The 26,013-nt window shown below is 36.8% G+C and overlaps 4 protein-coding genes across 4 annotated transcripts; 1 reads left to right on the top strand and 3 right to left on the bottom strand.

Annotated features, from left to right (window-relative positions):
- Positions 1 to 8,462: 8,462 nt before the first annotated feature.
- LOC107477884 (uncharacterized) lies at positions 8,463 to 10,781 on the bottom strand. Its single transcript, XM_016097970.3, has 5 exons — positions 10,627 to 10,781; positions 10,332 to 10,546; positions 9,498 to 9,668; positions 9,185 to 9,420; positions 8,463 to 8,848 (listed from the first exon to the last, which is right to left on the bottom strand). Exons 1-5 carry the CDS (start codon positions 10,694 to 10,696, stop codon positions 8,599 to 8,601), a joined length of 942 nt encoding a protein of 313 aa, XP_015953456.1. The 5' UTR covers positions 10,697 to 10,781; the 3' UTR covers positions 8,463 to 8,598.
- Positions 10,782 to 13,504: 2,723 nt separating this feature from the next.
- LOC107477932 (serine/threonine-protein phosphatase 7 long form homolog) lies at positions 13,505 to 15,207 on the top strand. The gene is made up of 3 exons (XM_016098028.2): positions 13,505 to 14,208; positions 14,378 to 14,438; positions 14,533 to 15,207. The coding sequence occupies exons 1-3, from the start codon at positions 13,505 to 13,507 to the stop codon at positions 15,205 to 15,207; spliced, it is 1,440 nt and encodes a 479-aa protein (XP_015953514.2).
- Positions 15,208 to 16,988: 1,781 nt separating this feature from the next.
- Positions 16,989 to 18,818, bottom strand: LOC107477934 (uncharacterized). The gene has a single exon (XM_016098030.1). The coding sequence runs from the start codon at positions 18,816 to 18,818 to the stop codon at positions 16,989 to 16,991; it is 1,830 nt and encodes a 609-aa protein (XP_015953516.1).
- Positions 18,819 to 22,777: 3,959 nt separating this feature from the next.
- On the bottom strand, positions 22,778 to 25,197 carry LOC107477885 (uncharacterized). Its single transcript, XM_016097971.3, has 5 exons — positions 25,040 to 25,197; positions 24,751 to 24,965; positions 24,399 to 24,569; positions 24,058 to 24,293; positions 22,778 to 23,198 (listed from the first exon to the last, which is right to left on the bottom strand). Exons 1-5 carry the CDS (start codon positions 25,107 to 25,109, stop codon positions 22,949 to 22,951), a joined length of 942 nt encoding a protein of 313 aa, XP_015953457.1. The 5' UTR covers positions 25,110 to 25,197; the 3' UTR covers positions 22,778 to 22,948.
- Positions 25,198 to 26,013: the final 816 nt, after the last annotated feature.

Raw genomic sequence — 26,013 nt, 5'->3', positions numbered from 1 at the left:
CAAAATGAATTAAGAAATAATGAGAAAAAAATATGAATAAACACAAATGCAGAATATGTAATGGTTAAAGTGATACCACTGCGTAGAAAAATGTATAAATGAAAAAATATTATCCTAGAGTAGCATTTAACATCAGAAAATTGAAAACTAAATAGAAATGACTTAATAGAAACATAATCATAAAACAACTACAACATAACCTAAATCGATTGCTTACAAAAGGCTTTTATAAAACCCATATAGATAACATATATTAATTTTATCAAAGCAACCTTGCTACATGGTAACATGAGGATTGATCAATTGAATGAACTATTGTGCGAAAAATCATACATTGCATTAAGTCATACTTCAATGCTTCATTTATAAATTGAACTACCTAAAGAATGTGCAAAATTAAACATGTAAAATACTTAAAAATAATGAAACTACTTAAAAAAGTTAGACTGCATGTTATAATTTATCAGTTATCACTTTATCTGTTGTTACATCAATGAAAAACAGACTAAAAACTCTTAATCATTCATTTACCAAATCTGACAGCAAAATTCAAAGCAAACTACCAAAACCACAACATAAAAAAATGAATAACTATGAATCAATTAAACACCGAACATTAACATTAGATTAAACCAAAATTAAAGTTTAGTTATCAATTAAATTTTGTATTGTATCGATAGATGCATAGACACATGTATGTATGAACACATACAATGATAACAAAGAAAGAGAATTTCGTCCTCTTTTTTATTCTTTTTTATTAAAAAAAATAATTCTTTTGGCTCTCAATAATCAAAATAATAGTAGTATATCAATAATCATGCATTCGGTAAAAAGAAATAGAGTAACTAATTGTAAACTCTATATTTTAATTATTTTTTAATATTCACCAAAGAATGAATCCTCTTTAGTGAATATTAACGTTACTCTCATTTGTCATACGCATGAAGAAGCATGCACGTTGCCTTACCTATGTCAGTTGATAACAATAGTTAATGATAAGTATTACAAATTAGCAGCTAATGTGATTCCAACCAAAAAAACTACCATCTAACAGCATTCATTCCATTCCATTACATATTTTATAGATTTATTATTGCTCACCAAAAGCTAGTACTAAATAGCATAAGTATTATTTATTCTTTCTTCTATTATGACTCCAACCAAAGAAACTATCATCTAATAGCAACCATTTCATTCTATTACACATTTCATACATTTACTATTGCTCACTAACAGCTAGTGCCTAGTAGTATAAGTATTATTTGTTCTTTCTTTTAAAGAAACTATAGTCTAATACAAACCAAGAATATTTTGAATCTTGGATGTGAGTACACATGTTATCCAAAGAAACAGATAGTTCACAATTTTAATTTTGACACGTTATGAAAAAATGTATCTGAAAAACTATAATGTGAGATATTTGGCTTAGCTAAACTACAAAAAATAACTAAAATAGGCAAATAGTAAACATACCAACAATAATTTAAAGAAAACTTTTAAATTTCAAAGAAAAATATAAAATTCAACCCAAGATTAACAAAACCACTATTATCCCTACAAAGCTTCAAGATGCTGGGATTAACAATCTCCCTTGTATTTCAACCTAAAAATTATAATAAAATTAGAAATTTAAAGTAAAACATTTTTTTTTGGTTTTATAATTAAGGACTTCAATTAAAGACTTCAATTTGCTTTTATTGCATGCTAATAATAAAATTTAACCTGAAAATTTCTCCTAGCAAGCTTGATGTCATAACTTACTTGGAATGCAAAATAGGTTGATACAATTTAGTAATCAGCCACTGAAATTTGAAGACAATCTACATTTAATTAAAGGTAAAGCTCTCACCAAAGGTGAGATGACAACTACAATAATTAAGTCCAAATTATTGTATGTAAAGTTTTAGTTAACAATATCAGTTTTGCATCAAAGTACTATGCAAATCCAATTTTTGTTTTGGAAAAATTGAGATCCACAGAGAGCACAATCTAGCATAACCAAAATTTAAATAAATTCTTTATTTATATTACTAATAAGTTAACCATATCAGAAAACTCACTTTAAAAAATAAGATCAAATCAAATAAAAGCTATCTTTTTTCAAGAGTTTTCTGTTGGGCCAATTAAAATTCACTTTGGAAGATTTCGGAGAGAAATCAAGTGAGATAATATAAGATAAGAAAACACTACATCCAACTCAAAACCTTAAAGTGTTAAGTTAATGGGTCTCTCATCTTATAAACTCCTCACTCTTCCTTACTTTCTTTGATGTGGGACTAATTTCATGGACTCCTCATACTTGCAACGTTAACATTTTCTATAACAGGGTATTAACTCAAAATATGGAGAAAACTTACATGAATTATTTGTTCAATTAACCCAAATAAACCCCAAAATACAAAAAACTCACTTCAACATTTAACAAAGAAAAAAAGAGAAAGAGAATGGCACAAATCAAAACCATCAACAGATTATCTTCCTTCACTAAGTAATTAATGTTGTCAACTTTTGTTCAAAACATGATTTAGTTTATATTACCATGCCGATGAAATTAGCAATCCTCGAGTCTTATCATTGGCCAAAAGTAAATACCAGAACCTTTGGTGAACTAAATCAAATGAGCCAAATGATCCATAAAACGTAGGTAGAAGATGTCATATACAGAGCTTCTGAAATTTGTATATAAACTGGGAGCAAACTGGTTGACTATTTTAGTATAAATATCATTGTTAGAACCATGAACTATAGTATTGGATTAGCAAATGAGCAATACACAAAAATTGGCAACCATGAATTTTGATCGTAAACGAGAGGTGGATGCTAATAAATGCATAACAATATCTAGTAAAACTTACACAAAATAGTTGGTGAGAAGTGAGAACTAATCCTTGAACTTACTCATTACTTCATGAAGCTCCATAACATGACGTGATAAATGTTCTACTACTCTATCTAATGGCATCCTACAGTAAAAATCAGAGGCCAAGAGGTATCTTATCAAAAGAGTTAATCCTGTGGACCGGAATTAATACTAAGTTCAGAATCAGAAGAAAATAATGAACAATAAAAACATGAAAAAAAAGAAAAACTACATAATTCAAACCCAATAATAATCTGTATTACTAATGCAAGAACTCTAATCAAACCCAACAATAATCTCTGTAAAATCATGACGCTCTTTAGATGTTGACATGCCTCCTGAAGAAATTTAGACTTGAATAATAATAAAGATGTAAAGTGACCCAAAATTTATAATCAAATATAGATCAAAGTTTAGAGTTAAAATTCTAAAAACTATAGGCAAATAAATGTAGAAGTAAAGAATGGTACCATATTGAGAAAAAATACACATGGTAAGAGACAAAAATTTGACCAAATAATAATTTCTTATCAATAAGATAATAGTAGAAAAAACTGTTTTAATACTTCATGCATAGAGATTCCAAAAAAAAATTGGAAAGCATTCTTTAAATGCATGATTTTTGCCAAACATTTAAATTTTCTAAATTAAAGAGGCAAATTTGCCAAATGTATATGAAAATAATTTTGTATCAAGGTGTAGTTCTGTGCTTTCCTCCGAATTCTTTTAGCTTCTTTCTGCTCCTTGGGAAGGATGTCAAATTTTAGATATTCAATAAAGAGAGTCATCCATCTGAGGTTTAAGCCGGAGACAGGTAGAATATCTGACTTGTTATTCGATTTGATAACTGAGGGCTCCTTGAGAGTTTCTTGTATCAAACTTCTGTTATTTCCTCCTTATTTGGTACTCGCCAATTTAAAAAGGGCATCTGCTCTGTTATTAAGTTCCCGAGTTATATGTCGGACCTCGGTATTAAGAAATTGTTGAAGTTGCTCAAGTGTTTTCTCCAAGTATATCTTCATATTGGGATTTTTTGCCGAGTACTCTCCATTGATTTGAGAAGTTACTATCTGAGAATCACTGAAGACTACCACTTTGGTTGCTCTAACTTCTTTGACGAGTTTCAGGCCTGCAATCAGGGCTTCATATTCGGCTTGATTATTAGAAACAGGGAACTCAAACTTCGGGGAAAGCTCTATTTGAGTCCCTTCTTCATTGACCAATATGATGTCCGCACCACTCCTGACCTTATTGGAGGATCCATCTACATAAAGATTTCAGGTCGTGGAGTTTTCATTCTTGTCACTTTTGTATTCTGCTATAAAGTCGGTGAGGCATTGAGCTTTAATGGTTGTCCGAGTTTCATACTTTAAGTCGAACTCAGATAGTTCTATGGCCCATTTTACCATCCGACCTGCTATGTCCATTTTCTGGAGAATCTGCTTCATGGGTTGGTTTGTCCGGACTCTTATGGTGTGCACCTGGAAATAAGGTCGGAGCCTCCTAGATGCCAGGATTAAAGCGTATGCAAATTTCTCTATTTTTTGATACCTTAACTCTGGCCCTTGTAAGACTTTACTAGTGAAATAAATAGGATGTTGTCTGACTTCATCTTCTCGTACTAGTGCTGAGGCTACTGCCTTATCAACGACAGCTAAGTATAGCACAAGCTCTTCTCCCATTTCTGGCCGAGTGAGGATACGTGGTTGACTTAAGAATTTCTAGAATTCTTGAAAGGCTTCTTCACATTCTGTAGTCCACTTAAATTGGCATCCTTTCCTAAGTAGTGAGAAAAGTGGCAAGGATCTCAAGGCTGATTCTGCTAGAAATCTGGACAAGGTTGCAAGTCGCCCATCAACTATTGGACTTCTTTCAAACAAGTCAGCCTCCTCATCTCTAAGATTGCTCTACACTTGTCAGGGTTGGACTTAATTCCCCTATGTGTGAGCATAAATCCCAAAAATTTTTCTCCTTTTACTGCAAATGTGTATTTGGTGGGATTTAGTCTCATCCCACGTCTTCTTATGGTGTAGAATACTTGTGAGAGATCGGACAGGAGATTTGCCTCATCCTTAGTTTTTACCAACATGTCATCCACATATACCTCTATTAAATTTTTGAGGTGAGGTGCAAACATCTTGTTCATCAATCTTTGATATGTGGCCCCTGCATTTTTAATCCAAATGCATGACCATGTAGAAGTAATTCGCTCTGGGTGTGATGAATGATGTCTTCTCCTGATCTGACTTATACATCGGAATTTGATTGTATCCTGAGTACGTGTCCATGAAGGATAGGTATTGATATCCTGAGGAGGAATCTACCAAAGCATCGATATTGGAAAGGGGTTACGAATCCTTTGGGTAGGCTTTGTTGAGGTCGGTATGATCGACACACATCCTCCATTTCTCATTTTTCTTTTTTACCAACACCACATTTGCTAACCATGTTAGATACTTGACTTCTCTAACAAATCTGGCTTCTAGTAGTGCTTGAACTTGCTCTTCGACCACTTGAGCTCGTTCTGGCCCGAGTTTGTGCCTTCTCTGTTGGACAGGTTAGGAACCGGGATATACCGCCAGCTTGTGCGTCATAAGTTTGGGATCTCTTCCGCGCATGTCGACGGCCTTCCAAGCGAAGAGATCGGAGTTTTCCTATAGGAGTTTCACGAGTTCTTTTTTTAAATTCACCCTTATATTAACTCCTATCTTGGTATTTTTTCTGACTTCTTCTCTGATTTGGACTTCTTCCATTTTTCCTGTAGGTTGTGGTCGTAGCTCGTCTCTTTCTCAGACTCTTCCGAGCTCAATAGAATTGACCTCTTTACCTCATTATAACATTTTCTTGCTAGCTTCTGATCTCCCTTAATGGTAGCAATTTTGTCCTGTGTTGAGAATTTCATGCAGAGGTAGGGAGTGAAAACAACAGCTCTTAGTCAGTTAGAGTTGTCCTGCCAATTAGGCCATTGTAGGCTAAAGTTACATCCACGACAATGTAGTCGATGTTTAGGGTTTTTTACTTCAATCCCTTTCCAAAGGTAGTATGTAAGGAGATAAACCATAATGGTCTAATCGGCGTATCCCCTAGCCTGAAAAGAGGATATGGGTAGGATTTCAATTCCTTTTTTTCCAATCCTAACTTGTCGAATGCAGGCTTAAACAGTATGTCGGCTGAGCTTCCTTGATCCACCAAAGTCCTATGTAAGTTTGCGTTAGCAAGTATCATAGTAATTACCACAGGATCATCGTGCCCAGATGCAATTCCCTGCACATCTTCTTTTTGTGAAAGAGATGGTTGGAAGGTTAGGGGTCTCTTCTCCGACGTAATAGACCTCTTTCAGATATCTAGTTCGAACTGACTTGGTTACTCTTCCGCCGGCGAAGCCTCCTGTTATCATGTGGACATGTCGCTCGGGAGTTGGTGGGGGCTTCCCTCTTCGACTGACTTTTTCATCATCTCTCTTCCTCTTTCCACAACAGTCCAACCTTTCTATGAGATATCTATCCGACCGACTTTCTCTAGTTAGTTTTTCTATCACATTTTTAGGTCATAACAGTCATTTGTAGAATTCTCATACAGCTTGTGGTACTCACAATACTCATTGCGGCTTCCCTCCTTTTTATTTTTGATCGGACGTGGGTGGGGGAGAGCTTCTCGGTATGACAAATTTTTCTATAGACATCCACGAGAGAAACTCGCAGCGGGATATAGTTGTGATACCTCCTAGGTTTCTCCAAGCCATATTCTTCTTTCTTCTTGGGCTCTTTTTCCTTTTCCCGTGTCTGATGAAGATGTCCTAGTCACCAGTTTGATTCTTGTAGCATGATGTTTTCTTTCATATTAATGTATTTTTCATCTCGTTCTTGTGCATCACTCAATGAGGTCGGGTGTCTTTTTAAGATAGACTGGAAAAAGGGACCTTCCCGGAGACCATTGACCAATTCCATTATTACTGCTTCAGTGGGTAAGTTTTGGATTTCTAAACATACCTTGTTGAATCTCTCCATGTAGTCTCTAAGGGATTCGCCGACTTCCTATTTGACTCTGACTAGACTAGATACGTTCTTGACCTTGTCCTTTTGAATTGAAAACTGTGTAAGGAATTTCCGTGCGAGGTCGTCGAAACTAGTAACTGACCTAGGTGGCAGGCTGTCAAACTATTTTATGGCCAACTTTTTTAAGGTTGTCGGGAAGGCCTTGCAGCAACTAGCATTTGAGGCGTCAGCCAAGTACATCCGACTTTTGAAGTTACTTAAGTGGTGCCTTGAGTCGGCCGTCCCATCATACAGATTCATGTCTGGGCTTTTGAAATTTTTAGGAACTCTAGCCCGCATGATGTCTTCGGTGAAAGGATCTTCTCCTCCCAACGGGGTGTTTTCTCGAGTTGTACGCGAATTCCTTCCTCGGAGGTTGGATTCTAACTTTGAGAGATTTTCTTCCAGCTCTCTTTGCCGTTTAATTTCTCTTCTCAAGTTTCTCTCTGCCTCCCGCCGTCGCTCTAACTCCTGTTCTAGCTGTTTGAGTCGGCCATGATGTCCATGTAGGAGCCCCATGAGATTGGTGGAATGGGGTTGGTTTTCTCCTTCACCATGCGGTTCCTCCATCCATGAACATCGAAAGGGATTCTTCTATGGTGATGATCGCCCGACGTACCTTCACCATGCGGTTCCTCCGTCCTTGGAGAAGGTACCACAAGGGCTTGGTTGTTATTGACCATGTCTTGGTATTCTGGATCCGATTGAGATGCTGTGCGTCCGTTTTCAAGGTGATCGCCCGCCATAGAGTGTTGATTCTCAGGTCCCCGACAACGGCTCCAATGTTTCGAGGGTTACCTGAAACTGAATCGTGTTTGGGTTTGAACGTGAGATCCAAGCTCTGAGTGAAATGGTTTCTGCCTTAGTCTGCGTCAAGCAGTCGTCGTCCGAGTTGTTTGTGAGGAGATGAGGTGGTACTTGCAAAACACTCCGACGCCTAAGTCAGCAAGGGTCTTAGCAGGTTTAAGTGTATTGGAGTGGAGTTTAAGTATACCTGAGAGTGTCAGTGTATTTATAGATGATGAACTAATAACCACATTTTGGAGTAGTTCCACTAAAAAATATAAATTAATAACTACAAAAATAATAGTTATACTCCTCATGTTGCAAATATCTAAAGCACCTATCAAATATAAAATAAGGAAAATTATTTTAGAAGAAAAGCACACAAATTCTTTTGTGAGCTTGAAACTTGTTTTTGTACTTTGTTAAGTGACTCTTGTATTGCGGGAATTATGATTCAACAAGAATGATTGACTTTTTAGTTCAATTTTCCTCGTATCTAAGTTGATTTGAATTGTTTGCTCAGTATTGTGATATGTTAACCTCACCGGACTAGATTTTTCATATTTTTTAGTAGAATAGTGAAGTGAATTATTATTTTAGCAATGGATTTGGATTCTTTCTACTTGATCTGAACATGACCTTGCCATGTTTACAAACTAAAATGACAAATAGTTGACAATGGAGATATAAGCATGACAAGATCATGTTCAAAATAACACAAGTGAATCCAAACCAATTGGGAGAATATATATGCTTTTTGACTAACAGCACTATCACACTTGTTTAGGAAGCTTCAGACGATTATTAGTGAGTTTATGCTCAAAACGGAAGTTTAAAGTCTGAAAATAACATGCTTCTATTGTCTGTCATACTAAGGAGCTTAGAAATAACAAACTCTCAGCATAAGAACAATAATCAAACGCTTTGTTTGTCAAGGAAGTCAATGATGAGCTGGTTGATCTTCTCTGGAAACTGTTCATGCACAAAATGGCTTCCTTCTGGAATGTATGTGATTTCCAAGTCTGGCACAAATTGTTTCACTGCCCCACTTCGGATATAGTCCTCAATGCCTGGGAACTTGATCACATAATCTTTTTCACCCATTATCAGAAGTGCAGGAACACTCACTTTTGGGTCACTTAAGCCGCCATCTGCATTGGTACTCCTGCATGGATCATAAACAGTCCAAATCTGAAATGTTAGTAAGTCTATACTCCAAAAGCTATTTTATGACATCTGATCATTTTACTTCACTACTAAAATGCAAGGCTTCACATATTAAACAACAAACATTTGGAGTAGCATTTCACTCCATAAATGGCAAAAGATTTAAGGATTTGGATTTTGTTAGAAACAGTTAGAGAGGAATAGTGGCATTAACTGAATTAGTTCAATTAGTTGAGCAAAGGGCTGATAGGATTTTGGGCGGGAAAATTGGTTAGAAAAATGAATTGCACTTTTTGGTGTTTGAAAATAAGGGAAAGTTAAATTCTGATTTCACCTGTAAGGAACCTGCAATGGATATCTGAATCCAGATTTTTCATAGAGTGATGCATAGGTTTGAAGGTCTTCTTCAGAGAACCATGGTGGAAGCGGTTTAGAAGGATCAAACAAGTCCATAATTTCTTGATCATCAGCTGCTATTGGTATCTCACTGCTAGAGAACAGAGTGTAGATGTTCCTTATAACTGACTTCACATCGAAGCGGCCGAAATCTGCTTCAGCTCTCCCAGGTTCCTGAATTAGTCAAGAAATAATTAACATTAACACATGGGGAGGAGTGCAAAAGTTATAGTAGGAGATGGAATTCATACCTTCCACCTAGTAATATAGAATCCATTGGGGAGTTCATCGTGTCTGCTACCAGATTTCCCCGGAATCATGAAGGGAATGCCTAGTGTTATAATAGCAGCTACTCTTTCTGGGTGCGCAGCAGCTGTGAAATATCCTGGGAAGGCACCAAAATCCTTGCCAACAAGGAATGCCTGATATCAACAATAGAATTTGCAGTTAGTCAAAATTTCCACCTGAATTAGAAGGTCTTTTCTTTACTCGTCCTCTCTCACTATGAATTTAATTTTGATGTACAAAGCAGTTTTATATGTACATCTAATCATATCACGCTACTTCAGCAAAAATAAATATTTTTTACATTGACTGCTGAATAATTATCTAAAAAAATGGATATGGTTATATAATTGTTTAAAATATTTTACACTGTCAGTACGTCAAAATTAAGGTAAGAAAGCCAGATTACTTAGCCATGGATCAATACAATACATTGTGTGTGGATCTCATCAAATGATCCAAACATAAATGATCTCTCATTTTAATCAGAATCCCCATGCCCCTTTAGAGGATTCAAATTGTGCAAGTTAATAGATCAACTTTCAGCTTCTAATTATAAGAGCCCTTTTTTCTGGAAGACATGAACCGAAGTTCAAAACTTAGATATCAATGTTTGGAATGAACTTCATAACTCTTAAACAAAGTATATGGATTTGCCCATGTTCGACATGAACATGACCTTGTTCAAATATGTACCATTGATTTGATGGTCCAGAAAAAAAAAATAATAATAAACAATCAATAATAAACACAAAATATCTGGACAAATTGATATATACTGTAGCAGAAACCTTAGTTACCTTTGTGATGTTTAATGCATCCAGAAGGCCCAAGATTTCATCAACCAAATCAAACATAGTTTCTTTCTCTGGCTGAGGTGGCTGCTCAGAAAGTCCATAGCCTCTGAAATCAAAGGCAATAGCCCTGTAGCCAGAATTGGCTACAGCAATCATCTGGTGCCTCCATGTGTACCAAATTTCTGGGAATCCATGCAAGAATACCACTGCCTTTGACCCTGCAACGCACCAAAAGAATCATTCAATAAAGAGGGAGAAAGAAAACAGTTTCTTTCTGTTGAAGGATGAAGGAAGTTACCAGTTCCAATCTCTGCCACATGGAGCTTCAGACCCTTCACTTGTATATGACTGTGTTTGATGTTCTCCATGAGAGAAGAACGGATTCTAAAGTGTAGAATGAAGACTGAAGAGAGTGTGGGAAGGGAGACAAAAACAAGGACAAGAGGGGGACCGGTAACGGGTAAGTCAACATCATGGTTGGGATGAGATGATGTGAGTACACCAATCTTTTTGTTAGGAAATTCAGGTGGAAAAACCAATAGCGTAAGAAAAAAAAAAGGATGATAATATTGGAATAATTAACGTTTTAATGGAGTAATGCTAGGTTTAGGTAGGTTAAATATTATAGACAATAAATAAACTTTGATTATGTTAGGCATATACTAAAATTGGTTACTAAAATATATATTACAAAAGAAAATAAATTTATATTAGAATATAAATATATATTGAAAATGAATTAAATTTATATATGTATTTATACATAAATATATTGATGACTGATTTTAATGGCTAATTTTGATATACGAATAGTATTTTTGAATAAAAATACATTATCAATAATATTTGCATTTATAAAAAAGTGTGACTCTCCTAACTTAATTGACACAATTAATTTATTTTTATTATTTATTCTTATTTAATTATACTAAAGTCAATTTTAAATTTAATATGAATTAAATCTCAATAAATTTTCTTTTATTATTATATTCATAATTTTATAATTTTTTTTCAAATAAAATTTTTAAATTTTGATATTTTTAATCCTAAAAAAATTTCAAATCACTTCAATACATTTCATAAAAAATAAAAATATCTTAAATTTGATTAGTCTCTATTTATTGAAAATAAAAAAAAATCCAAAATCATTAATTTTTGACCTGCAAAATAAAATAATAAATAATAAATTAATACCAACTCATTAATTATAGATATTATGCATTTAAAATTATAGATGATATACATATAAAATTATGGATGTTAAATTGAAAAATTTTAACAATTTCTATTATACAACTCATATTTTATATATAGACTATTAGAAAATAAAAGATAAAAAATGGAAATAAACAAAAATTAAGAAATAATTTTTTAGAAACAATTATTAATTCATCATATTAAAGTCAATAAATAAGTATACATATGAATATTAAATAAAAAAGAAAAAATACTCAATTTAGTATTTGAAGTTACACTCGAGTCTCAATTTAGTTTTTGAAGTTTCAATTGCCTCAATTTAATACCTAAGCTTTTCATTTAACTCTGTGACAGAAACTACTGCAGGGACTAACATGATTAAAAATTAAAAAGTTTAAGAACTAAATTGAGACAATTAAAACTTTAAAGATTAAATTGAGTTTCGAGTATAATTTTAAGGACCAAACTGAATATTTTCTCAATATTATAAATATTATTAATATAAAATTATAAATATTATAAATAAATTTATTAATTAAATAAATTAATTTAAGTATTTGACATTTTTAATTACACGTGATTTTTGTCTCTTAAGTCTTAACATAAACGGCCTCTACGTTATTTTGATGGCCTCCAATAATAATGAGATGAATCAATAAATTAGTTGTCTTATATGAATCAATTACTATTAATATTAGGGTAAAAAATCTAAATGAGCCAAGGAGAGCTCAATATAACCCAAATCAGCCAAATCAAACTTCCATACCTGAATCCACCAGAACCAATTTATATATAATTCGAATGAATAAGATTCGAATTAAATTTACATGTAATTCGAATTGAATCAATCCGAACTACTCTAAAAAATAACTATAAGCTAATTCGAATCAATACAAAACGAATTAAACTTGCAATCCTCCCTAGTAATTCGAAACGAATAAATTCAAATTATGAAAGGCTAGTTCGAGTGATATTAATTCGAATTAGATGGAGAAGTGCACAAGAGAGAGGTTCGAATCAAGTTGATTCGAATTAGGTGAATTTCGTTCTACTAAGTAATTCGAATCAAGTTGATTCGAATTACAAGGGTTTCGGCTATATAAGGAGTTCGAACCTAGTTCATTCGAATCACTTTGTCATTCTCTAACCCCACCAAATCCCAGAGAAAACGACCAACATTCGGGCCGAGTAAGACCAGAGCGGCATTTTCAGTCGATGGGGGACGATCCGGGGAGGCTTTATCGTTAGGATGGAGTTGCTCATATCGCCGGTGTGATCAACGACAAGGTTAGTGGTTTAAGATGTTGCGCTGTTGATTGTGTTTTTTGTTAGTGGTTGATGAAAGCGGTTTATGATAATGATATTTGTTAATGGTTTTTGATAATGGTTTATGTTACTGTTAGTGGTTTAGAATAGTGGTTTAGGATAGTGGTGTATGCTAGTGGTTTTTGTTAATGGTTTTTTATAGCGGTTTATTTTAGTGTTAGCGGTTTAAGCAAGTGGTTTAGGCCAGTGATTTTTGTTAGTGGTTTTTGAAATAGTTTTTTGTAAGCGGTTTTTGTGAATGGTTTTGAATAGTGGTTTTAGTGATGGTTAGCGGTTAAGGGTGGTGGTTTAGGATGGTGGTGTAGGCTAGTGGACCTTGTTAATGGTTTTTTATAGTGGTTTATTTTAGTGTTAGCGGTTTAGGCAAGTGATTTTAGTGAATGGTTTTGGATAGTGGTTTCGTGAATGGTTTTGGATAGTGGTTTTAGCAAATGGTTTTGGATAGTGATTTTAGTGAAATGGTTTTTTGTAAGCGTTTTTTGAGAATAAAATGTTGGTCGCTTGTTTCATATATGTTATGTTGAACGATTTATTTTCTGGTTCCTTATGAAATATATTGTATATGTTACTGGTTTGTGCATCTGTTCTAATTATGCGGTTTATGTACTGGCCAGCCTCGTCGTTGCATATCCAGGGTTAGGCGGCAGCAGGGGATGCGTCTTGATGAGAGGTACGTTCCGTACTTGCAGATGGCCGGATTGTATCGTCTTGCGAGACTGAACGACAGATGGTTCCGACTAGACGAGCCCCTAGTCAGCGCATTCGTCGAGAGGTGTAGGCCTGAGACGCACACCTTCCACATGCCGTTCGGAGAGTGCACCGTCACGCTTCAGGACGTCGCATACCATCTGGGGTTGCCAGTGGACGGAGATTACGTCAGTGGTTGCCTGACAGACTTCCACCTTTACATTGAGGGTGGGAGGCCAGCTTGGCAGTGGTTCCGTGAGTTGCTCGGTGTTGTACCTCCCGAGAACCAGGTGCATAAATTCGCAGTCAACTGCACCTGGTTCCAGGAGACATTTGGAGAGTGTCCAGACGGGGCTGATGAGGAGACAGTTAGGCGCTTTGCCCGTGCCTATATCATGATGTTATTGGGCACGCAGCTGTTTGCCGACAAGTCCGGCAATCGTATACACATCAGATGGCTACCCTTTGTTGCTCGGCTTGAGGAGATGGGTCGCTACAGTTGGGGGTCGGCGGCACTAGCATGGTTGTACCGGTGCATGTGCCGAGTCGCCAACAGACATGTCGTGAAACTAGCTGGCCCTTTACAGTTACTGCAGTCTTGGATCTTCTGGAGGTTTCCTACTTTTAAGCCTACTGGGTATGATGAGATTAGCTGGCCCCTTGCCTCGAGGTACCGTTATTGTTTTATACTATGTATTCTTGTTGTATTTATTTTCGATTATGCAAGCAATTTCATGCCTTGTAGAGTGAGTCATGAACACAATAGAATTTTTTAATTCTCTTACACAGAATTTTTTAATTTTCTTACACAAATGGTCTGGTTACAATCCTGGGATTAGCAACAAGGGACCTCGGGTACAGATGGCTCGCCTGAAGATCGACTTGTTACAGCCTCGGGATGTAAGTACGCTGAGCCCATATGTATCTGCAGTCGTTGTTTCAGTTTATATTGTCTAGCAGAAGTGCAAAAATGTTTTTATTTTGTTTTTTTCAGTTCATATGGATGCCCTATAGCGCACTCGACGTCATCCAGGTTGTCCATCCGGAGGTGTTGGAGCCTCGGCATACGATGGTATGGCAGTGTAGGACGTCCCTGATTTATTTTGTGGTGGTCAAGTGGCATCAGGGTGATAGAGTTTTACCGCAGTTAGGCGGCGTTCAACCCACACCGCGTCCCGCCCTGAACATCGACTTCTTGATGTCGAAGGACGGGAGAGGTGGTGACCGTTGGTTCCCGGCGCATTTACCTGAGTGGCATCTTCACTGGCAGGAGCGTGCGGAGCACATTTTACAGTTCGACATCGTGGCCGACCCCGGTCCGTCGCATGATTTCTTGACATGGTGGTATCAGCACGGAAAGAGGTTCCTGTCGCCAGAGATGTTATTGGGGGATCCTAGAGGTATTCCTATTCCGGATGAGGCGACGCAGAGGGGTGCAGGCCGAGTTCCAGATATGGACCGAGTTGAGGATGTTCCTGACAGACGTCGTATTGAGAGGAGAGCACGAGTCGGGACACGTCGTAGCCAGCGTGAGTGGAATTGGGTGGATCATGCTATGGATGACGTCGACGACGCAGTTAGGGGTGGGGGGAGGCGGCGTGGTCGTGGAGGCAGGAGGAGGGTGGCTGCTGGTGGAGAGGGTGCCCATCAGCCTGGGGGGTGCAGCTGAAGGAGGTGATGTTGCGGGGGTTGATAGGGCCCATCAGGGCGAGCATGATGGTGAGTGGCATGGATCTGGTATGGGAGATCCCACGAGTCACACTGACGTTGGGCTTGGGGGCGGACCTCTTGGAGATTATTTCGTAGGTGTTCCCGGTGACGATCAGACCCTTCAGGAGAGTACTCCATGGGTGAGTCCGGGCTCGATGTTTCCAGACTTCCTTGCTAGTGATGGGATTGTGGCCGAGTTCGGTGGACCGCATTTCCTAGATGATATCTGGAGCAGGAGGATGAGGCTGCACCAGGACAGGTTCACACGACAGGGACACAGGCACCGCTAGATGTAGATTTGAACGAGCCTGCCACGGTGCCTCCTGCGCATACTTTTGCCATGGGTGGGACGCCAGCATCGGCCCAGACTCTGGGGTCACATTCAGTTGCCAGCCCGTCATCATCTAGACCCGTGCATGTTCCGCCCATGACCCCGATAGACGCAGTTCCGGATGACAGCGACGACTCGATTGAGGATGAGGAGCCACTTATACGTAGAGTTACAGGACACGGGTGCCATGCCGATGTGGCACGGGGTCGCACCTATTTAGATGATTTATGGATAGTGGTGTATGTCGTGTTATTATGTTTATATTATGTACCTTCTTTGTTGGTTATCAGTGTTATGTTATGTACTTTGATGTTATGTACTTTGATGTTATGTACTTTGATGTTATGTTATGTACTTTGATATTATGTTACATATTATCAGTCATCCCATCAGATAGTGTAGTTTGTTTTAGTCACTAAATTCCAAAATTAGAAAGACATTCAACATACATGTGTGGTACGAATTACAAGTTTCAACACTTATAGAATACAACTTAGTTCCACGTAGAACAATGGTTGCTAACTGAAATAAAATACATCTGCTGATATAGTAAGAAATAAAAACAGACAAACCAAATCTCCTATTAATTCCCAGCATTCCCGCTGGGTCCTGCGGCTTGTGGACAACTACGACGGGTGTGTCCTGGCTGCCTGCAGAGGCCACATCTCTTTGGCCGGTTCGGATCTGCATTATCCATGTTGGTGCGAATGCGTGTGGACCTTGGACGACCCTCCCTTGCACGCCTCATGTTCGGATCCGGTATAACGGTAGGCCCGGCATATGGTGGCCAGAAATCCTCCGGAATGGGAGGTGTAAATCCCATCTGATAGACACCGAAAACGGAACTAAGGCGATAGACCTGGTAGACGTAAGGCTGCCATGTAAGACGTGAATAAGCACAACAGGCCAGTGCGTGAGGACACGGGAAATGAAGTGCTTGGAAGTATCCACAATCACAAGTCTTGGACCCTAATGAGACCTTGTACGTACCAAGTGAGAATGAACCTGTCAGAGTCGTCTCAGCCACGGTGTACTCCGAGTTATCCCTGTCATAAACAGTCACCGTGAAGCACCTGGCTGTCTTCAGGTTGGCCTTGATACACTTTACTAGGTATTGACTGAATTGTTGTCCAGTACCCATCTGAGCCTCGGCCTCCCTACCCTTACGGAAAAATAGCTCAGCCAGCCTTCCGTATGTGGCCTTCACCAGCAAGCAAACAGGGAGGTTTCTTACCCCCTTCAGGATTGAATTGACACACTCCGAAATATTGGCCGTCATGTGCCCGAATCTCCGACCCTCATCACAGTGCTGTGTCCACAACTAGTACTCAATTCGGTTCGCCCAGTCACACATTGTCGTCTTGACATGGTGGCATCAGCACGGAAAGAGGTTCCTGTCGCCGGAGATGTTATTGGGGGATCCGAGAGGTATTCCTATTCCGGATGAGGCGACGCAGAGGGGTGCAGGGCGAGTTCCAGATATGGCCCGGGTGCAGGGCGAAATTCGCTGCAACATGTCGAATGCAGAATGCCCTGTATGCAGACGGAGGTAGCCATCCCCCATCAGGTGCCTCAAGTGCTGCCTTGATGCCGTTATGCCTATCTGAAATAACTAACAGACCTGGCTGAGGTGTCACGTGCTGACAGAGGTGGGAGAGAAAGAAGGACCATGACTCAGCATTCTCACCCTCAACTAGTGCGAATGCCACAGGGAGTATGTTGGAATTCCCGTCCTGTGCAATCGCCACAAGCAACGTTCCCCCATACTTGCCATATAGATGGGTGCCGTCAATACTCACCAACGGCTTGCAATGACAAAATGCTTCGATACAAGGGGGAAAAGTCCAGAACATCCTATGAAAATAAGCCTTAGACTCATCCACCTGTCCACCAACTCGAACAGGGCAGGTCCTGAGGACTGCTACAGTGCCAGGCATAGTCAACTGAACTCCTAAGACCCACCGAGGGAGCTCGTTGTACGACTCATCCCAGTCCCCGTAGATGATTGCTACCGCCTTCTGCTTTGCCATCCACACCCTCCGGTATGTAGGCCTGAAGCCAAAGTGTGCTGCCGTTGCATTTAGAAGCACCTTGATGTTGACGGATGCGTCAGCCCTAACCATTGGCATGATGAATGTCGCTATCACGTGGTAGTCCAAGCTCCTATGGTCGCTGAAGATGGAGGTGGCGAGACAGGTATGCGGCCCGTTGTACCGCTTGACTTCCCAGATGCCCTTGCGCTGTCGGAGGCTCATTCTAATCAACCATGTGCACCCATTCCCAAATTCAGAACACTTTCCCACGTACCGGCGATAGTCAGACTCAACCACCTTGTACTGTACCCCTCGGCGGATGCTATACGTCTTGACACTCAACAGCGCCTCGTCTTTATCCTGGAACTGTTGACCAACCTGGAACTCTGTTATACCGACAGACCCGTCGGTATCTCTAGCGCCAAATCTAGCTAGCTGCCCAAGATGTTCGTCCTGCCTCATGGCATCCAGATCCAACGATGAAAAATGGGGTGGGTACTGATTTGTGCCAGAACTAGAACCACCAGTAGGCCTTATCGGATCACTCGCTCCAACATCATCGCCGCTTTCATCAGCGATAATATCCGGCTCGACTTCATCATCATCTGGATCATCACACAATCCCTCGCCAACACCAGCCGGTGGAGGACACTGTACTTCAGTCAGATGATGTTCATCATATCCAACCTCGTCTCCAACACTGCCGGCGAGATCAACAGCAAACGATGGGGAGGCGGCAGGCTGGACCGCTGCCTCATACACTGGAACGGAGGAAGAAGCAACCGCAGGTCTCGAGCTCGAACCAGCCGCCGTGGCTATAGTGTTGGCATTCCGGTTCGACCCACCAGAGCTAGATACCACGTCGACGAACTTAGCCAACAGCTCCGGTGTCCTCACCTCCGGAAACTGCCTACGAGAAAGAAACATGACCTGCAAGTTCTCATCACTCCCGATCGTGAAACAATCATACTTCACCGTATCGTGGAGCACCGTGATTGGAATGCGATAGAAAAACTTCTTAAATCTCTTCACTCCTTCCAGACCAAGTTTGCCAAGCACAGAGCTCACGAGACCATCGTAACTGGTCGCGGGGCTCACGATAATACATAGAGGATCCTTATCCGTGAACTTCACCCCAGACCGAGTTTTTCTCTTAATCGATCCTCTGTGGTGTACTAGCACTAGAAAACTATCCTCACTAGCCATCTCACCTCTTTGTTCACAGCAACATGATTTCACAACATATATATAGAAAACGGCTCCAAACTAATTCGAATCAACTTCATTCGCACCATATATATATAATTCGAATCAATTACATTCGAATTACCCAGTGTGAATAATTCGAGTCTATATGTTTCGAAATATGAACTTCTTCACCTAAACCTACTAATTTGAATTAACATACTTCGATTTATGCTTTGGTAGTTCGAATCATATTGATTCAAATTACTCGTGATTTTTCATGGTAATTCGTGACAAATCAATTCGAATTACATGTGAGTGTGCATGCATAATTCGGGACAAGTTAAATCGAACTAGTGCTTACATTGTCGAATTCTAATTCGAATTTTATCAATTCGAATTATGTGTGAGGCTAATTCGAATCTTATTGATTCGAATTATATAAATATCTGATCTGGTGGATTGTCATAGCAAAGTTTCATTTGGCGGATTTGCGTAAAATTGAGCTAGTCTTGGCTCATTTGCGTTTTTTGCCCTTAATATTACTTAAGAAGTATTATTATTGGAATTTTTTTATTATTTTAGTTTTTCTTGTAATCCTAAATATGAATATCAAATTATAAAAAAAATATTAATATATAATTTAGTTGATACTAATAGTTATAATATGTTATTATAATTAATATGATTAATATGTAGGAACCGTTAAGAGTGTGATAAATAAAGTAATAAAAAATAAAATAAAAATTTAAAATGTAAATAAATTATATAAATAAAGTCAATTTTAAAAAATTTTAACGACTGAAATATTTTGATTCTCAAATTTTTTTTGTTTGGAAAAATATCTATAGTTACCCATTCCCGAAATTCTTTTTGCTCTTTTATTAGTAATTTAGTATCCCCAGTTTGTATTAAAAGTTAAAACTATTCTCATTTTGTCCAAGAGTGGAATATAGTTGACACCTATGTTATTGATGACATTGATGGAAACGACTACAAATTGAGGTTTCTACTTTCTATATTGCTTATTTGCGTTTATTCTTTGTTTAAAAAAAAAACTACTCTCATTTTAAGGTTCGGATATAATTTATTATTTTAAACTGATTAATTATCAAAATACCGTATCGATTCGACTGATTAATTAATTTTTTAAGTGATTCGCTGTCAATCAATTTTTTACTTTAACTGAATTGAACTACTAACGGATTTTTTATTAACCCAATTAAATCTATCAGTTTTATTGATTCCTGAGACCATGCTATTTTGTCTCATTTTTTATGCAAAATACTTTTTGGGTGGATGGGATTTGAATTTAAAACCTTTTTTTTAATTAACTATATTNNNAATTATATTAAATATATATAAATTTAATGAAAAAAGACCAAAATATTTTTTATTAATCCCAATACATTTTCCCTTTCCATAATTATAACTTTTATTAATATTATTTTTTAATAAATACTTAAAATGTATAATAAATATAAATTTGACATAAAAATAAAATTAAAAGAGACATTTATCATAAAAAAAATACTAAGGTAAATTATTTAAACCTCTTGTTACTAGACAATTGCTAATAGCCTTTTATATATGATTTTTTTTAAAATAAGAAGCTCAACACAGTAAGGTAGAGCATTTAAAAAGTCCAGAGTTACAATACAAGCACTAAACAAAAAAATTGAAGTTATCTCTGACATTGTCATCAACAACTAAACTGAACAAAGCCAACCTACTCTTTGTAACTCCTAATCGACTTGGTAATAACTTTCGCAACGCATGTTTCTTGATTCTTGAAAATTCTGTCATTCCTTTCCAACCATGTATTTCAAATAATAGCAAAAAAATCAATCAGCCACCTGTTACGTTCGGCTTTTCTTATAGCAGCTCCTGTCCAACTCTCAAAGTGTTGCTTAATGGTTCCTGGAATAAACCAAAATTTATTATAGGCGTATATCCAAACACACCACACCTGCCACGTGAACTCACAGCTAATGAATAAGTGGAAATCATTCTCAGTTTCTTTTTTACATAAAACACAAATCATATCCCTGTGATCAATAATGCCCAATCTAATCAATCTTTTCTTAGTATTGACCATACCAACTAACACAAACCATGTGAATAGCTCAACTCTTGGTGATACTAGTCCTCTCCATATAGATCTAGTGAAACTATAACTCGTAATGTCCTCCGGGAGAGTCTCAACCTGCAAAGCCTGCACAAATGAGTTAGTAGAGTAAACTCCTGATCTATCAAATTTCCATACTATTATGTCCTCCCTCTCACTTGTTAACCTGACAGATTGTATAACTCCATGAAGTTGGTTAACTAATTCTAACTCTCATTGGAATAGTAGCCTTCTCCAATGAAAGTTTCAGATCCACTCTAGCCCATCCCAGAACCCACAGTCCCCTATAACAGATCCGACTTGATTTGAAACCGAGAAAAGCCTTGGAAATATATCTTGCATCACACCACATGGTAGCTACTTATCTTCCCAGAAACGAATTCTTCTACCATTTCCTAACTCTAATGATAACCCTCTGACCATCTTATCTCTCGCTTGCTGTTCTCTTATCTGCAATTGACAAATGTCCCTCCATGGACCCTTTGTATTGGGAATCGACTGACAAGAAAGAAGGACATTTGGCTTCAAGTCATTGCAGGAGCACACAATTTTCTTCCATAATGAGTAATCCTCCTTTGAAAACCGCCACCACCACTTAAACAACAATGCTGTATTCCAGAGCACTGCATCGCCCACGTCCAAACCCCCGAAGCGTTTTGGAGCTTGCACAATATCCCATCTTACCAAAGGTACCCCATCCCTTCCATCCTCATTACTCCACAAGAACCTCCTTTGCAAAGATATCAACTTATCTGCTACTGCTCTAAGCATCTAAGATAGTAAACCGGCAGACTATTAAGCACATATTTGATGAATACCAGCTTACCAGCTTTATTAATCGTTTTGGTTTTCCACAGATTAAGTTTCTCTTCTATTTTGTCTATAATAGGTTTTCATATCTTGACCAATTCCAGATTCGCTCTCAAAGAAATACCAAGATATTTGACTGGCAACGTTGCTTCTTTACACCCCAACAAGATACACATCCTTTATGACCACTCTCGCTCGTAATTAACCGAAATCAAGTTAGATTTATCAAAGTTAATACTCAAGTCAGACATTATCTCAAAATACTGTAGAAATTAATGGGAGCTACAATGTAATTAGATATTGGAATCATAGGTAAAAGTTAATTTTTAAAACTTTTATTGCAATTACTGGGAAGTGGAAATCAATTTTTCTTTCAAATTATTCTTTTAAAAGTCACCAAAAAAATTATTCTTTTAAAATTAAATATTATATTTTTAATTTCATTAATAACTGTAAAATATTTTTTTTATCGGCATAACAAGTCATGTAAACTAGCACACTTGTTTATGAAGATTCTCAGACTATTATTATTGAATAAAATATTATTTTGGTTCTTAACGTTTAAATCGAATTTTAATCAAATGTTTTATTTTAATTTTAAAAATTTTTAAACGTCTTATTTTAATACCAAAAAAGTTTTAAGTGGTTTAATATTATTTTACTATTAAATTTGATACAAATAATTTACATATTAAAAAGATAATAGCATTTAATTTTCATATGTAAATAAAATTGATCTATCAACTAATATAAAAATTTCTTTAATTTTGGAACATTGATAATTGGTAGTTAAGATTCGGAATTTTCTAAAAAAAAATTGAGAAAAAGAAGTGTTAGAAAAAAATTTTGATTATATTTTTTTAACACATAGAAAAAAATATGACTTAATTAGTAATGTTACTAATGTCCACGTTATTCATTTCATTAACTATTAGTGTCAAATTTAGCGGTAGGATAACTATTTAATTAACTATTTAAATTTTTTGGGACAAAAATAAAATATTTAAACTATTAAAAATCAAATTAGAATTTGGCCTAAATGTGAGAGAAAAAAAATAGTACTTTACCACATTATTATATTTATACAATATACTCCATTGGACAATGGTCATGCCTAAACTGGAAATTCAAAGTCTGAATATAACATACTTCTATTAATGGTAAATTAAGCGGCAAAGAAATCGCATCTCCAATGAAGAAGCAGAAGAAACAGTCAAACATTTTGTTTGTCAAGGAAGTCAATAATGAGCTGGTTGACCTTGTCTGGAACTTGTTCATGCACAAAATGGCTTCCTTCTGGAATATATGTGATTTCCATGTCTGGCACAAATTGTTTCACTGCTCCACTTCTGATGTAGTCCTCCATTCCTGGAAACTTGATCACATAATCTTTCTCACCCATTATTAAAAGTGCAGGAACACTCACTTTTGGGTCACTTAAGCCACAATCTTTATTGAGACTCCTGCATGGATAATAACCAAAAACAGTTATTGAAGCCTGAACAATGTGTGTCCAAATACAATGATTTTTTAACATACCACATTAGTCCAAGCAATATTTATTTAGGAACGAGGCAATTGTATTTTAACATTGAAATTCCACACCTTATAAACTTAGTTGAGGACAAATTGTAGTAACATTTCACTCCATGAACATTTAAGAAGCAAAATCTAGTGGTATTGTATTGTGAAGTATACACACCACTATCTAGTAGAGTATTTGGCTAAAGTCCAATATGCACACTTTTAATGATAGACTTTTAGATAAACAAGTTTTATGGGATGGTGTTAAGCGTTTGGCCTCAGATCATTCCTGAGTAGGGAGGACCGGTAGAGTATGTTTGTTTGTTTGAGCTTTTATGTTGTTTTCTTGTTTAGCTTATCATAAGCTCCACTTCAAAAAGAAGGAAAAGAAATCTTTTGGCATTTATACAATGTTAGAAAGATTGAAAAATTGTGTGTAATGAGTAAAAAGTGGAACCACGGTCCAATTAAGATAGTCTTACTACTAATTGATTTACTATAAATAGATATAATAGAAATGTAAATGAACATGAATGATTTTAGATTGTTTTTTTTCTTTGGTCCTTATTAGAATTCTCTCTACTCTCTCTTATGTCTATTAGTCCTTAATTGAGAAATTTGTTTTTTCTTATTCTATCTTTATCTCTTAAATTCTTCTCCCTTACATTATGTTTCACTAGTCTTTTGCTCTATTTTCTGTTGGAAGAATCTCTTTTCCTCTGCTTCCTTGTTTCATTATTCTCCCCATCTTAATATTATACAATAAGACAGATGAGGGAAAGTGGAAGGTGTAATTACCTGTAAGGAACCTGCAATGGATATCTGAATCCAGAATTTTCATAGAGTGATGCATAGGTTTGAAGGTCTTCCTCAGAGAACCATGGTGGAAGCGGTTTAGAGGGATCAAACAAGTCCATGATTTCTTGATCATCAGCTGCTATTGGTATCTCGCTGCTAGAGAACAGAGTGTAGATGTTCCTTATAACTGACTTCACATCGAAACGGCCGAAATCTGCTTCTGCCCTCCCAGGTTCCTGAAATTAGTACAAAGTAACTACCAAAATGAACTGATAAAAATAACCTAAAAAAAGATACAAACAACAAATAAGTTGAGAGAGAGGAGTGCAAGGATCTTGTACCTGCCACCTGGTAATATAGAAGCCTTTGGGGAGAAGGTCGTTCCGGACGGCGGATTCACCCGGAAGAATGAAAGGGATGCCCAAATTTATAACTGCAGCTACTCTTTCTGGGTGCAGAGCTGCTGTAAGATACCCTGGGATGGAACCAAAATCCTTACCCACAAGGAAAGCCTGTCATATATAATAAACAATGGTTAGTTTAGTTTCTGTTTTGTGTGATCTTGAGGCCTCATATTGAAACTGAATTCAGCAAATGAAATTACATGACTCTAGAGGATCCAAATCCTTCATGTTAACAGATCCAGTTTCAGCTTCTCAAGTTTTCTCTTAGAATGTGTAGTTACCTACTTACCTTGGTGATGTTTAAAGCATCCAAGAGACCCAAGATTTCATCAATCAAATCAAACATGGTTTCTTTCTCAGGCTGAGGTGGCTGCTCAGAAAGTCCATAGCCTCTGAAATCGAAGGCAATAGCCCTGTAGCCAGAGTTGGCCACAGCAACCATCTGGTGCCTCCATGTGTACCAGATTTCTGGGAATCCATGCAAGAATACCACTGCCTTTGACCCTGCACAAAACAAGATCTCTCAAATGGAAATGAATTAACAAACAAACATGATTGTGCTTGATGAAGGGAAATACCGGTTCCAATCTCTGCCACATGCAGCTTGAGCCCCTTCACTTGGACATCACTGTGTTTGATGTTCTCCATCACAGTGTGTAGTATGCTCTCAAGAGTCAAGTGTGTGTGAGAAAATTGGTTATCATTCCTTATTAGTTTTGGACCCACCTGCAGATAAAAGATTAGATACAAACAAAATTCAAGAAAGAAAAAATAATGATCACATTATTCACATGGACCAAGTCAGGGTGAGTGTGAATCTGTACAAAAAAAAAATATATTTTAAACATCATACATGTGAAGATGTAAAATTATTATTCAGAAAGAGAGAGAAAATTATTATCAATTTGTTTGGATGTTTGATAGAAAATGGGAGAAAAGAAAACGAGAAGAAAGAAAATGAAAGGAAAATAATATAAAATTATTTTATTATCCTTACATATATTATATATAAATGATACTTTATTAATGTATTTAAATTATTTTTCTAATAAAAAAATCTTTCAAATTATTTTTTAGAATTTTAAATGTCATAAAAAAAAGATATATATTTGTTTTCCAAACAAATACATATAAATAATTGTGTAAAAAAATTTCTTTATACCAAACAAATACATATAAATATGAAAGGGTATATATGTACTTTTGTTCATCTTTACACTTTCATCTCAGTTTTCTTCGCAATCTTGGGCAAAAAAAATTAAACTGGCCCTACATAGATTTTTTTATTTTCCATGTAATTTTCCTGGCGATCCAAACGAAAGAAAATTAGTTTCCATCCATTTTCATCTTCTCACTTTTCTTTCCTCACAAATTCCTTTATACTAAACAAAGTGTACATGATAGGCCAAATCGAAGTGGTTTGGAGTTTGGACCGAAGATATTTTTTTATTTAATAAAATAATAATAAATATCAAATGCATGATCAATAAAATAATAGTATGTCATGCATAATGTATTAAAAAGTAAAATAAAATAATAAACATGAAATGCA

Source organism: Arachis duranensis, chromosome 3, assembly GCF_000817695.3.
Source record: "Arachis duranensis cultivar V14167 chromosome 3, aradu.V14167.gnm2.J7QH, whole genome shotgun sequence".
NCBI lineage: Eukaryota > Viridiplantae > Streptophyta > Magnoliopsida > Fabales > Fabaceae > Arachis > Arachis duranensis.
This window is presented reverse-complemented; position numbering and strand designations above follow the sequence as displayed.